This window comes from Haemaphysalis longicornis, unplaced genomic scaffold (genome assembly GCF_048455015.1).
Source record: "Haemaphysalis longicornis isolate Haplotype H1 unplaced genomic scaffold, Haemaphysalis longicornis Haplotype H1 scaffold_4, whole genome shotgun sequence".
In the NCBI taxonomy this organism is placed as follows: domain Eukaryota; kingdom Metazoa; phylum Arthropoda; class Arachnida; order Ixodida; family Ixodidae; genus Haemaphysalis; species Haemaphysalis longicornis.
In genome coordinates this window covers 113856062-113869463 of record NW_027526361.1, presented here as the reverse complement: position 1 = coordinate 113869463, position 13402 = coordinate 113856062, and the positions used below count along the sequence as shown (strand labels likewise).

At 43.2% G+C, this 13402-nt stretch overlaps 1 protein-coding gene across 1 annotated transcript in view; it reads right to left on the bottom strand.

The window, feature by feature from the left end:
- LOC144179940 (uncharacterized) overlaps positions 1 to 13402 on the bottom strand; it is a 46694-nt gene that overhangs the window by 19685 nt on the left and 13607 nt on the right. The window contains exons 7-9 of the mRNA XM_077708356.1: positions 9448 to 9546; positions 2610 to 2724; positions 399 to 471 (exon numbers count right to left, since the gene is read on the bottom strand). Of these exons, the coding sequence (XP_077564482.1) occupies positions 399 to 471; positions 2610 to 2724; positions 9448 to 9546 (287 nt within the window). The remainder of the gene's footprint in view (positions 1 to 398; positions 472 to 2609; positions 2725 to 9447; positions 9547 to 13402) is intronic.

Below are 13402 nucleotides of genomic sequence, written 5' to 3'. Positions count from 1 at the left end.
TTCCGCGTGAACTGGCTTATCAGCGCAAAATCCTCCTCCAGCTCAACGTTTGGGGAATAGATGACTTTAAGGTTGCTGGCATTGCTCAACGTTTGACATTTTGATTTGAAATTTAGGAACTTGACAACAATATGGAATGATACCTGCCTAATCTCTTTTTAATGCACACGCTGCCTGCTTTTTTTTTACAGAAAAGTTAAGAGTAGAAGAGACGTGCATACTATGTTGGCTTATGCTAAAAACCTTTAGTAAATACTAATCGTTAGTCATGCCAGGATTTCTTAATTTTCATTTTTTAAAGTAATCTAATGCTGGTATTATGGATCAAGCTTGCAGTAGTGCGGTTTTACCCAAAGCGGACATTGACTCATTTGCTGCACATTTCAGTCGAATCATACTTGCAAGCGAGGTCACAGGCGGTTTCGCAGTGATCGTAGTGGTGAGTATCCTTCATCTTAGCAATGCAGTCATCTGCAAAAAACAAAAAGAAAAAAAGAAAAATATTTTAAGGTACAGGTTTTGGTACGTGCAGGTAATCAAAACGTAACGAGCACGACCACGCACGAAAGCACACACGTCCACGCACGCGCACACACTTGTAGAAACGGGAAACTAGAGAAAAGCATGATTTCTGAATAGGTAGCTTTGTTTTGCGGGCAGCACGTTGCCACGCAAAAGTGATCGCGCACCTAAAACGAAGCATCTGCTTGTACCTTCCCGCGTAGACTGCGCCCGACAAACTCGTTTGGTGAGGAAGGAGGGAAATCGGTTCATCATGCGCGTAAAACCCACTTGTTAGATCGATAGCTTTGGCTATCAGAATAATTTTTTTCTAAAAAAAAAGACGTCACTACCTCATGCACTACCTCATGCAACGGTAATTCTTGTTTGTGTCCCAGCGTTACATACCCAGCTTTCTCGCTCAAAACTCCGACCTCTCAGGAACCTAGCGAAATTACTTTAGGAAAATCATATTTGGCACAAAGCAAGAAGTCAACGTGAAGATAAAAACTAGAAGAACTTTCCAGGTTTCTGAATAGTTGATGTGCAATTCGCTGTCAAATCTTACTCCCCATGCATTACTATGGGATAGTTTCCATGGCTCAGGAACCTAGCCGCAAAACGTGCAAGACTTGAAACTGTGCGCAAAGGTAGTGCTCACCCCCAATATTAGCAGCGCAAAATAACTTTACATTACGCTAAATAACTACTGAGTAATCGCTGTTGAAAGGACTGCCATGAGCGGGAAAGCTGCACATGTGAAAATGTGAAACAGGATTTGAGGACGTTTGTTCGTGCATACGGTTACCCTATAAGATGGGAAAGAGCGGAATGGAGAATGTACTTATTTGTCCGTACATACCGGAGCGAATTTTATTTTCTATGTTCGATGGAGGTAGCTGACTACAGCACATCAAGTAAATACACAATTACAGCTATTTTCCTCGTGTAAACATACAAACGATTGTCCGTTCGCTGCGTAAAAATGGCCAATTTGGCCATCTTTTGCCAATACAATGCGCTTAGAACAACTACCATACCTTGTGAGGAGAGAAAAATGAATACCGAAGTGGCGCGCGAATGCAGGCCTATTGGCATGATAACTTAAAAAAAAAATCCCGGGCCATCTCAACTAATGTGAAACAGGGTGAGGGTAGAAGCATGCAGCGCGTAAGTCCTTCTTGGCGCCTTGGCTTTTTTGCAAACGGAGGTGAAACCGTTTGCGAGTAGAAGTATACAGCTTTTCTTGAAGAACGAAGCGTTACAGCGCCAGGCATTGGAAAACGAATGTCCTGGTGTGTTTTTTTAGCACGCGTTACGTTCTAGCGCAAGGCGTAAACGATTGTCCCGGTGTTTTAGTACCGTGACTACATCGACGTTGACATGAGACGACGACATGAGATGCCGACAGCGCGAGGCACTAAGGGGTTTCGCTCCTAAAAAACTGCCCAGGCACCTGAGGGTTTGTTATGGGTGGGAAATACGAAATATTGTATGCAAAATTGAACACCGCTGAGTGCTTAGTGCTACTTTGAGGATTGCGCTAAGCGCAGTGTTCACTCCCGCATGTTGGGCTGCACTCTTCCGCTGCTTTATTTCGTCTGTCTTCCACTGGCGTGGATGGTCAACAAGAGCAACAGCCGCGCGTCGCTGCCGCGGGACGCTGTACAACAGTCGTCACCACACTTTCTATGCGAGTGCTCAGAAAGGTCGAAGTAGTTTGTGTTTCTGAGGTGGAGGAACGCGCTATGGAACGCGCCTCGGCCAATAGGAGTTTAGGAGCCGTTTCGCTGCAACGGACGCCTTCGACACTGCCTTTTTTTGCGCAATGGGCCATTTAGAGATACCGCCTTAAAAGCGGGAACTGTGAATGGAAGCTAGAATGTAAACGCCTGAATCTGCCAGTGACAACCAAAATAATATAAACAAACGCCGCTTTCCAGAAACACTCAGTCTAAATTCTGCAGAGTGTTCGGAAATACCTGCGGGCTTTTTACCTAAGCATTTTCTTGTTATTTCGAGGCGGAGTGTTTTCGCGAAGCGAAAGAAACGTTCGCTGCCTCTGGGGAACAACGTACGCCAAGGCGAGGAAGATGCGGTGCACTTACTCATCTGCGTGAGCGAGCATATCTTGGTGGTAAACGCTGCCGAAAGCTCGCGTGTGTAGAAGGCGCAGCCGCACTTTTCCATTTCCACCTCGATCAGGCATTTCTGAAAGCACACCTGCGGGCAGTAAAAAGAAGGGAAGGATGGGACGCCGGTAAGCGAATTCAACATCTGGTACGAAAAGACGAAAAAAATTGCATTAGGGCCCAAACACCAAAAATATGCAAAGTAGTTTTTTTTTTTTATTTTACGCTCCGCTGCCGGAAATAGAAACTATACATTCCCTTCAAATGCAGCCATACGGTCAAAAAAGGCTACGATGAAGTTTTCTTCTCCAACCATGATTTCTAAGGAAACTGTATCGCTTTTCTTTATGCGCGTACAGCGGCATTTCCGGTGGATCTCAGATTTCATTTTGCAGAAAGTTACTTCACCTTAGCGACTTCCCTAGCTAGTCGTGAAATGTTCCGAAGCGCCGGCACCTATAGGCAAATACGCCGGTCTTAAAGAGAGAGAGAGAGAGAAGGCTCTTAATTAAAAAAGCTGAGAGTTTTGCCGGCATTTTCAATCACCTACATGCTTCTCTTCTAGGAGTTGGGGTTGTAGGGAAAACAGGCCCTAGAAAGAGGTGGGCAGAAAAAAAAACACTGGCGTGGCTTGACGTACTTCACGGACTATCTTTCAGATATTGTCACAGAATTCAAAATTTTAAAATGTGACCAATGTCCTCCAAATAAGAAAACAAACTTTTTAGAGCCTGACGCTGCTTTGAGGGGCTACTCCATGGTCCTAGTCTTCATAGTTACCGGCCCTTGATCTAGGCGTTAAATACTTTCACAAAAAAAAAACGAATTTCGGTGCCAAGTCGGCCACACATTCATATAAAATATGTTAAATGGTTTCTGCAGAAGACAGTTGTCGGAGTACGGGTTGGTCGTCAGTCCGAGGCAAAAAAGGTGACTTTTGGTGTAAGCCGGGGTTATAACGATAACATCCCAATTAAAAGCTCTTACCTCACAGACAATTTGTTAGGCGGGGAACTTTTCTGGGCATTACGGAATGACTAGTTTTTAACGGCGTTGATTTCGCGTCGCATGCTTCCTCTACCCGGGTGTGCGTGCTATAGGGTCCTGTTTGCTGCTTAAGAGATTTACCACAATCATAATTTCAAAATATTTCTTCACCGAGCCACTCCTGAGCATTCGAACACCCACCGCTATATTTTGGTAACTTTACGGTGTCATTAAACTACCAGTTCCCACTGGCCTTCACATATAAAGAGCATTTTAAGCACTTTTTTTATGTTTACTCGGGCTTTTTTCTTAGGCGGGTTCTTGCACGTTTGCACGTGTGCATCCTATTACTACACGAACGGCGCCTATCTGAGGCTAGATAGAACCATTCATGCTGGCATACCGTTTTTCACCCTCTTTCCAACACCCCAGGGTTTAGAAAAAGAATAGCCCTTTCCTATTTTCCGTACATTCAGCCTATTTTGTCTTTAGTTATATCCTACTTTCAACACTTTCATTATCCTTTCCACCTTTTACTAAAACGTCCCCGACCGACCCCAAAATGATCGCAAAAGGAGAAACTTGCGCTCAGTAACAAACTTCCGTAGAACCACGGCTAAGACGCTTGCAAGGTTCTCACAAGGTTGTGCAACGCAACGCACTCCAGACTAATCCAATGACAAGTGATCAAATTATTGCGGGAGCCGTTCACGCGCAAAATGTGTAAGTCTAGCAGCTCGCTGACCTCGAAAGCTGCCTGAATGTAGTCTGCAAAGGATACAGGTAACAGCGACGTGTTAAGGCGTTACCCCTGCTTGCCAGCAACGATAGCTCACCCGCGGTTAGCGGTGGGCGTCGGAACCCCTGAGTGCTAGTCGTCCTCACAGCTGGCAAAGTGTGCGAGGAAATCTATAGGTGCGCCGGAATCTATTCACATAGGTCAAAGTGTAGCATCATTGCCCACAAAGATGCCTCTGACGCCTTTCTGGCAAAGAGGAGGGATAAGCCGGTTGCATAACTTTAAGATATCGTTTTTTTTTACATTCTCAAATACGGGTAGATGGCGTTGCTGCTGTCTCCACGGCCACGAGCAATTTAGAGCCGCTAGGGGCAACGTGGCTTGGTCGACCCGTCACGCTTGTACAAGAAAAAATAGTGATGTACGTTTCTCGTCTCCCGTTTATGCGCAGCGCCTTAGTTGTTCTCCGATGGTGCAGCCGTTCCCACATACAGGACGGAGCCTATGGCGGTGCCGGAAAATAGCAATGTCGATTTGAATTGAATTTGAATTGAAAATAAGTTTTATTAAATAAACATGATATGGGTACACAGTATATACAGTAGGAGGTCCTATGGTTATGAAAACCGCAAGCGGGACCTCCTATACAAATTAACAAAATGACTATAAAATTACAATGACAACACTAGTAAACATAATAGAAAAGAGCACTGAACAAATATTCAAAGAATCAGCTGTGAGAATAGGAATAAAACGACAATAAGACGCGTCACATCACTGTAATGAAAACAATAGGTAGAGTTTCAGTTTTTTTTTGAAGGGTATGACAGAATGAGAAGATTTATTGTCCTGGTTTAAGGTATTCCACAAGTGCAAGCTAGAGAACTGAATAGTTTGTTTACCGAAATTAGTTCTTACTTTGAGAAGTAGAAAGTTGTTGCGAGAGGAGAACCGGGTGGAGTTTGGGTTAGAGATATTGCTAGGGGGGAAAATAGATATCAGGAGTCCACAACGCAATACTTTGAAGAACAAAGTGTCAATATTTAGCAGGAAAAGACAGGGGAGGGGCAAAATTGCAAGTTCAATGAACAGAGAAGTAGAAGAATATAGACGGGAAGGAAAGCTAATGATTCTTAAAGCTTGTTTTCGGAGTTTTTGAAGAGGCCAGAGATGATTACAATACGCGCTGCCCCAAGACGATATACAATAATTCAAATGGCTATGAATAAACGCATAATTCATAGTTACTAATGTTTTTAAATCAAAGTAGGATCGAACCCTGAGCAGGGCACGTATTCCATATGAAACCTTTGTGCAAATTGAATTGACATGGTAATGAAATTTGATATGGCTATCCACAATAATACCAAGAAAACACACGCGATCAGTAGACGGAATCCAATCTGCTTTGATGTATAAATTAGGGACGGGAAATAGGTGTTTTTGAGGGGAGTGAAATGGAACAAAAACAGTTTTCTTAACATTAATAACGAGCCGGTTACAAAATAACCATTCTTGGATGGCTAACAGGTCATTCTGCAAATTGTACATCAAAGTATGCTGATTACGATGGGATGACACAATAGTGGTATCATCTGTATATAGAAAGCAACTGGAGTGATGAAGGCAAGAAGAGAGATCATTAATAAAAACTAAGAATAACAAGGGGCCTAAGATGGAGCCTTGGGGTACACCTTTATTAACAATAAAAGGCCAGAATTGGAGTCATTTACATAAACGACTTGGGACCTATTACTCAAGAAACTCTTTAGGAGTGATAAAGGGGGTCCCGAAATACCATAAGATTCTAATTTCAAGAACAAAATGTTATGATCAATGGTGTCGAAGGCTTTGCTGAAGTCGATGAAAACAGCCCCAGCTATGTCACCGCGATCGACCACAGCCTTTACCATATCAGTGAAGCAAGCGATGGCAAGGTCAGTAGACAGTCCTTGCCTGAAGCCAAATTGACAAGAGGACAAGATACTAAATTTGTTAAAATAATTCGTCAGTTGAACTTCAAATAATTTTTCTAATATTTTATCAAAAAACGGTAGAATTAATGGGTCTGTAATTGTCGGGGAGTGAAGGGTCACCTTTTTTAAATATAGGGATAACCTTAGTAATCTTTAATTGCGAAGGAAAAATGGAAGTTTTAAAGACCAGGTTGAAAATATGACTGAGGACTGGTGACAAAATCGCGCTAACCATCTTAATGTGCTTGCAATAAATGCCATCAAGCCCAGGACCTGTAGTTTTTAACGAGGAAATGATCGATTCGATTTCTCTGGCGCAGGTTGGACGAAGAAAGAACGATTGTGCGCATCTCTCATAACGAGGGATACCGTGAGATGGATCAGTGTTGGAGGAAATTTTGGAAAAATGGCCACTAAAAGCATTCGAGATGTCAGCAGAGTCTGTAATAACAGAGTTGTTATAATACAAGGACAATACGTTATTTGGACGGTTTCCCGCGTTCAGAAAATCATTGAGCAGCTGCCACTTTTTTTTCGTGTTGTTGTTAGCGTGTTGAATTTGTTTTTCAAAATAAATGCGTTTTGCTTTTTTAGAACTGAAGAAAGTATATTAGAATATAATCTGTATCGATTTTTTAGACTTTCATTGAAAGGTTGCCGTTGAGATTTCTTATACAAGTTGTCTTTTTTACGTAATGAGCACAGGAGAGAATCAGTAAGCCAAGGGGAACGGCAAAAACTATATTTTCTTTTAGAAGAACAGAGGGTAGTACTTTCATTAACTGCCGCAATCACAACGTTTGATAACTCATCCAGAGCGTCCTCAGGATTACATAAACTAAGAATCCGAGACCAGTCCCTACTAGAAATAATGTCAATGAATTTTTGCTTCGAAAAAACGTGTTTGGATTAATGGTTTGATATGGAATGGTGTGACAGCTTGAAAAACAGAAATATCGGGTAATGATCTGTAAGGGACGTTTGAATTACACCAACAGTAGGGGAAATTGACAACTTTGAAAGAATGTGGTCCAGTAACGTATGGGTGCCGTTACTAGGACAGCGGGTGGGAACAGAAAGCAATGACTGTAGTCCGTAACTACAAAAAGAGCTTATGTATTCCAAAGTGCTAGAACTACTACAATCAAGAAGGTTGACATTTAAATCAAGTAAAATGACTACGTCTTTTTTTTCGAACGATAATTCATCAAGAATGATAGAGAAAGCACGGCAGAATTGTGAAACGTCAGAGGAAGGGGACCGATAAATACACCCCAAAACAGTTTTTTTTTGTGATTACGAGATGAATAGATGGAATCAAGTTCAACCCATACGCATTCACAATTTGCGACATTAATGGTTAGATCGTGACGTCTACGGTAACTAATATCGTTACGTACACAAACAGCGAAGCCACCAAAAGGGGCGTCAGACCGGTAACCGTATTCGCAAGAGTACCCTGGGATGTCATACAAATTTTTATCAGCCGGGCAGAGCCATGTTTCAGAGAAGCAAACTGCCGAGAATGAATGATTTAAGGATTGAAGAAAAGCCGCGATATCTTCATAGTTTTACGTAAGCTGCGAGCATTAAAGTGGACAGCAGAAAATCCGTTAGCGCAAGTTAAATTTGATTCAGCTTCTTAAGGGCTAAGATAAGACATGAATGAGGGCAACAGAGTTGACTGATTAAGGATTATGACGAAAAGACATTCAGGTCATTTTCGCGAATGATGCGAAAAACACGGCCCACGGTAGATTTCCTTGCCTTGATGACGCCATTTTCGGTCCAAGAATTTTCCCTCGAATGTTGAAATTGTATTGATGTATTCAATGTGAATAAGAGATTGCAAAATTTGCAAAATTGGAACATTATCGTCCTGCGATTTCCTCTATTATTTATTTATTTATTTATTTATTTATTTATTTACAGATACTGCAGGCCCTTCTCGGGCCCATGCAGGAGTGAAGACAAAGAAATACATCGGCATAAATTCAACATACAACTCGACAATACATCAGTGTTGCTTGACGTAATTTTAAAACGTACAACACACATAGGCGGAGGCGCAAATATGCTTACACAATCGCATATGGAAAAGAAATGAAAATGATAATGTATTCCAATTTTGAAACAACACTTCAACCAAAGCGTATATTATCAATACGCTGAGAAAACACTTCTAACGATACAGAGTTCACCGTCTCTTCAGGTAACATATTCCAGTAAGAAATTGCTCGAGGAAACAAAGAAAATTTATGCAAATTAATGTAACTAATGTAACTAATAAGCATGAAGTTAGTGGGTGTAGGACACCTAAAGAAGCAAAATTTATACGGGAAGGTGGTCCGTCTGAGAGGCAGGTAGCGATTTCCCCGTTTTAAATTGTGCTTGCGGTGACTTCTTGGCACTCTCTGCAACATCGTTGGTCCAATGACTCTCTAGTCCAGGGGTCTCAAACACGCGGCCAGCGGACCTTTCGATTGCAGCCCGGTCTGCTCATGATTGTCGTCGTTCATTTATTTTATTTGTTTTTTTAGAGTGAATGCGTGAGTGGGCGCCTTGATCGCTTATCCCAGGGAGCAAGTTTCCTGAGACTACTCGAAAACGCGTTGATGTCGTCTTTCACGGCTTCACGTCTTTCAGACTGGACACCCCTTTAGTCATCCTGGAGATCGGTGTCGAAACGTTATTCAAATCCTGCCACCGAATTCCATTCAAATAACCCTGAATATTTACACGATGCGGAAAAGGACTTATTTATTTCAAATGGCAGCGTTAGATGACATTTTGTTTAACCCCCGCCCTCCGCCCCTTCCCCCGCGTTTGACCCTTCTTCGCTGTCCCGGCCCTTGCGGAACTCAATTTCGTGACTGTGGCCGGCTCTAATGTGACTTTGAAACCCCTGCTCTAGTCGATCGCTACACAAGAAAACATCCTTTCTAGAAAGGCGAAACAGCAGACCATTTGCCATTGATAGACTAGACATTGAACCATAACCTACGGAAAGTGATTGGAGACATTGAGCCATGGGCATAAGCCTGTTCAAGGATGCGGGACACCAGTTAAGCGATATACGTGAACCAAGTAAAGATGTCCTGTAAGAACTTACGGATTGCGTTTCGTAGCCGAAGTATTGCTCAAGCTGTCCTCTGGTGTCGTACTCCCAGCATCGCGTTGGGTAGGGCTTCGGAAGGCGCAGAATCGCGCTCTGCAAGTATGAGTTGAAATGTGAAGGCGAAAAAATCGCTGCAATTCAGAACAAAAAGTTGGTCGAGTCTGCTGTAATCAACTCAATGCAGAGTAAAATGCAGGCTCTTCTACACACCTCAACCTTGGTACAACAATTTTGAGCTGTATTTATAGCCGCCAAAGAATTATAGACAGCTGTTAAATATGCAGAGCCGTCTGTGCTGTCAAACCTTGTCCTGGCAGCAAACAAGCTTCCAAAAGGTACTATTACTGTACCATTCGGCAAGGTTTTGTGTTTGCTTTGCGAACTCTTTGCAATGTAGGAACAGGTAGACTGGAAGCAGTCTAGAGCACTGCCTTATAGATTAGCCTTGGTCCGTAGGAAGACTTGCACAAGATCGTTCTAAAACCCCCTGAGCTTGCGGCATGTCTATAAGTGCGGATCTAGGACCATGATAACCTTGTGTAGGGTGTGTGCGGATGACGTCCATGACGTCGATCACACTAGCCTGACACCGTCAGGAGGTCAGGCTGGTTTCGCTGATAAAATATCGTTTTCCTTCGAGGGAATTGTGGCACGTATTGTACATGTAACTATAATGAAATATGATTGTACTGGTTTATTACCGTATGACTGTGCAATTTAATTAAGGCGAAAGCCTTCCACAACTCATTAGAAGGTTGACCTCGTACGGCCTCGGCGCCGACAAGAATGATGCAAAAACCCGAGTCAATACAGAAGCAAAACCAAGCATTTTAGCCACGCATAAGAGTGGATTAATGGTTACGAACGCTAATTAACGATCGAGTAGATATTCATAGTATAATCATTAAAGGGCAAATAAGGCGGACTAAGATATATTAGGATGGATTTAGATGAATAAGGATGGACTAAGGTGATTAAAATGAGTTAGGATGGATTGATTAGTTATTGATAGTTATGATTTTTAATGTGGGATTCGGTGCATTATCCCCGAAAAATTCTTGATTTCATCTGCCCACCTAATCTTCCGCCCCCTTACACGCTTGCCTTCTCTAGGGTTCCAAGAGGTTTGTAGGGATAAATTGGTCGCAGTTAGAACAGGACCGGTGTAACTGTAGATCCACGGGAGAGGCGTTTGCCCTGCAGTGGTTGTAGACAGGCTGCTGCTGCTGGTGATGATGGCAGTGCATTAACATTAGTGAAGATGGATGAAAATAGGTTAAGGTAAACTAAGGATTCAGATGGATTGGGGTGGATTAAAATAAATTGGACTAAGGTAGGGATGAATAGGGTTCAGATGGATTAACATAGACTAAGACGGGTTAAGGTTTATCCGAATGAATTAGGTTGCATCAGGAGGATTAAGTTGAATCAGGAGGATTAATCAGGAAGATTTAGTTGCATCAGGTACGGCAAAATATAGTGGCCACCGTATCCATGTGTGGACGCGAACCTAAAAGGTATCCTCCAAAGGCACCCGCCAGCTTTTCGCCTTCAAAGCACGTCGGAATGTTTAGGCGTCCCGAGACATTTTTGCTTTTTACAATCGTGTTCAGGCCAAACCAAATACAAACATGATATGCACCGCGTGGGTGGACGCTTTTGGTCGTTGTAGCATATGAATTCAAAGTTGTTAAAGACAGAAGTCTTGCGTCTTTCTTCGATCGTCCGTTTTCATTTTTGCTTTACGAAGCCATGGGTCAGTAACTAATCTTTCTTAAGCCGTATTTTCAATGTGAGCATCGAGACCCCCCCTCCTCCCACCCCTATATCCCCTAGTGTGTCTGTTCTTGTCCCAGCAATGCAAAGTGCCTATACACCAAGGTGGGATATCTGTTTTGAATTTTTCAGGGGCGACGTGGATAGTGAAGACTGGTATTTTATTATTGAGGTTTACACCACAGCCATCCGCACTGTCGGCAGTACTGGCCTCTGTATTCGGTATATCAGCAATCGTACGCGGTTAGGGATATCCGAGTCACATAATCTGAGTTTTGGGACTCGAATGAACGATGAAAGCAATTGCCTAATAACTGACACACAAGAAACGCCGTTCTAAAGCGTCTGAGCTTATATTCGAGCTTTAGTTTGAGGTTAATTAACTGACAGTACCGCAAGAAACGGGTAGACCAGGAGAAAATGTTCTAACCGAGCAAACCAGACATGGTAAGCCAGTTTTAATTTCTGTTTCTTACTTTCTCAGCGCTACTCGAGGAAGGCAATTAGTGTCACCAAGAAACAACGGCGCTCGGTTCCTAGCCCGGCGACGGAGTTTAGGACATAGTGGAAGCCGTCGAAACTCGTACGTTGTATTTGTATTGGGCACGTAAATTCAAATCAGGGCATGGTAATCCTTGCTAGAGCAAACCATGAAGTTGAATTTTTGGAATAAAATCAGGAATCTGTGGTGTTTCAGGAGTGCTCCTGCGTTGTTGCTTTTTTTATGATGACAATGACATTAATGATAATAATGTCAACGATGGCGGAGAGGGTAGGGGACGATTATTTGGGACCGCCACCTTCGTATCGGGGCCGCGGTTTGAGAATACTTGCCTAATTCTCACAGCTGTGTTAAAGCTTGCAATCTTTATTATTGTTTTGAGTTGCGACTACAGTATTTTCTATATCCTAAGCATCATTGACTTCTCAGCACCTTTTTTTATCTGCTGTCACCCTGATCTTTTACGTCCCCTTTTAGTTGGAGTCACTGAAGTTATGGCGTTCCAACCTCCAACTAGTCCCTGTTGTGACTGACATGAACTACAAAATACCAAGGTTCAGATAACTGGTTTTTACATTCCTTTAAAGTTTCGGGAATATCTCTAGACTACACCTCTTAAATGCGTCGGCGGCGGCCGACTACACTACCGAACGAGGGTCTGTGCGTTGGCGTGAATTCCTATGGGGACCGGGCGGCCGTTGTATGGCACCACCGTCGTTTCAGCGAACAGCGCCACCCGTGGCGAACCGCTCGTCAGTGGAATGCCGGTGGAGGTCAGCGCAGCGTAGTTGTGCATGGCTTTCTGTCGTTTTTCTGCGGTGCAACTTGCAAAGCGCACGTAACCCCATGTGGATTTCTCAGATCGGTAAATCTTGAGCGCGGATGTGACGTTTACGAGGCATGCCATGTGTGTTATTTAAGCCCATACTCAGTATTTACAAATAGCAGACGACGCTCAATGCGCCAAGCTGGAAGTCAAGCTGGAAGTGAAAGTTCGTTGTTTCGTGCAATTTCTTCATGCCTGCATGCAGTTTCGCGAATCGAGGAGTATATTGCCGCTAAATGCTCCCACAAAGCTGGTGTGTGCAACTGATCTAGGAATGATGCGGCGCTGGCCTTTGGCAGTTGATGACGAAACGGCGTCGACGTCGTGCACCAGCGAAAGACAAAGTTGGGCTGTGTCTTCGAAGATTCACCTCAAAACAGAAATTGTGACGGACGACGCTTCCGTAACTTCATTACCTACGGCTGAAACGTGTTTAATTTCACAGAAATGCTCTTACTACAGTCATCGGGAATCGTTGATAGAATAAATACCGCATGATAGTAGAATGTTATTGCTTGTCGTGGAGAAGCATTGCTTTACAAGAATTGCAGTGGTTGCTGGCTAGTTGGTAAATGGTTTTTCAAAAACCAATTCCTGCGTGGCTGAAGGTTGCAAGACAGGAAAGTGCCCGAAACCTGTACTCAGTTTCACAACTGAATGCTGCGATCGGTTTACAAGCTGCCACCTACGCTTGAAAAATCATGCGCACTTCCGTCTAACGACGATGATGGTTTATCGCAAAGCTCTATCGTATGGGTTTCCTTGGTTGCCTTCTGGATTTAAACTTTGACTAGTTAAGCGTCGAATTTGACCAGCACGCAGTTTGGTCTTTTGATCGCAGTGTC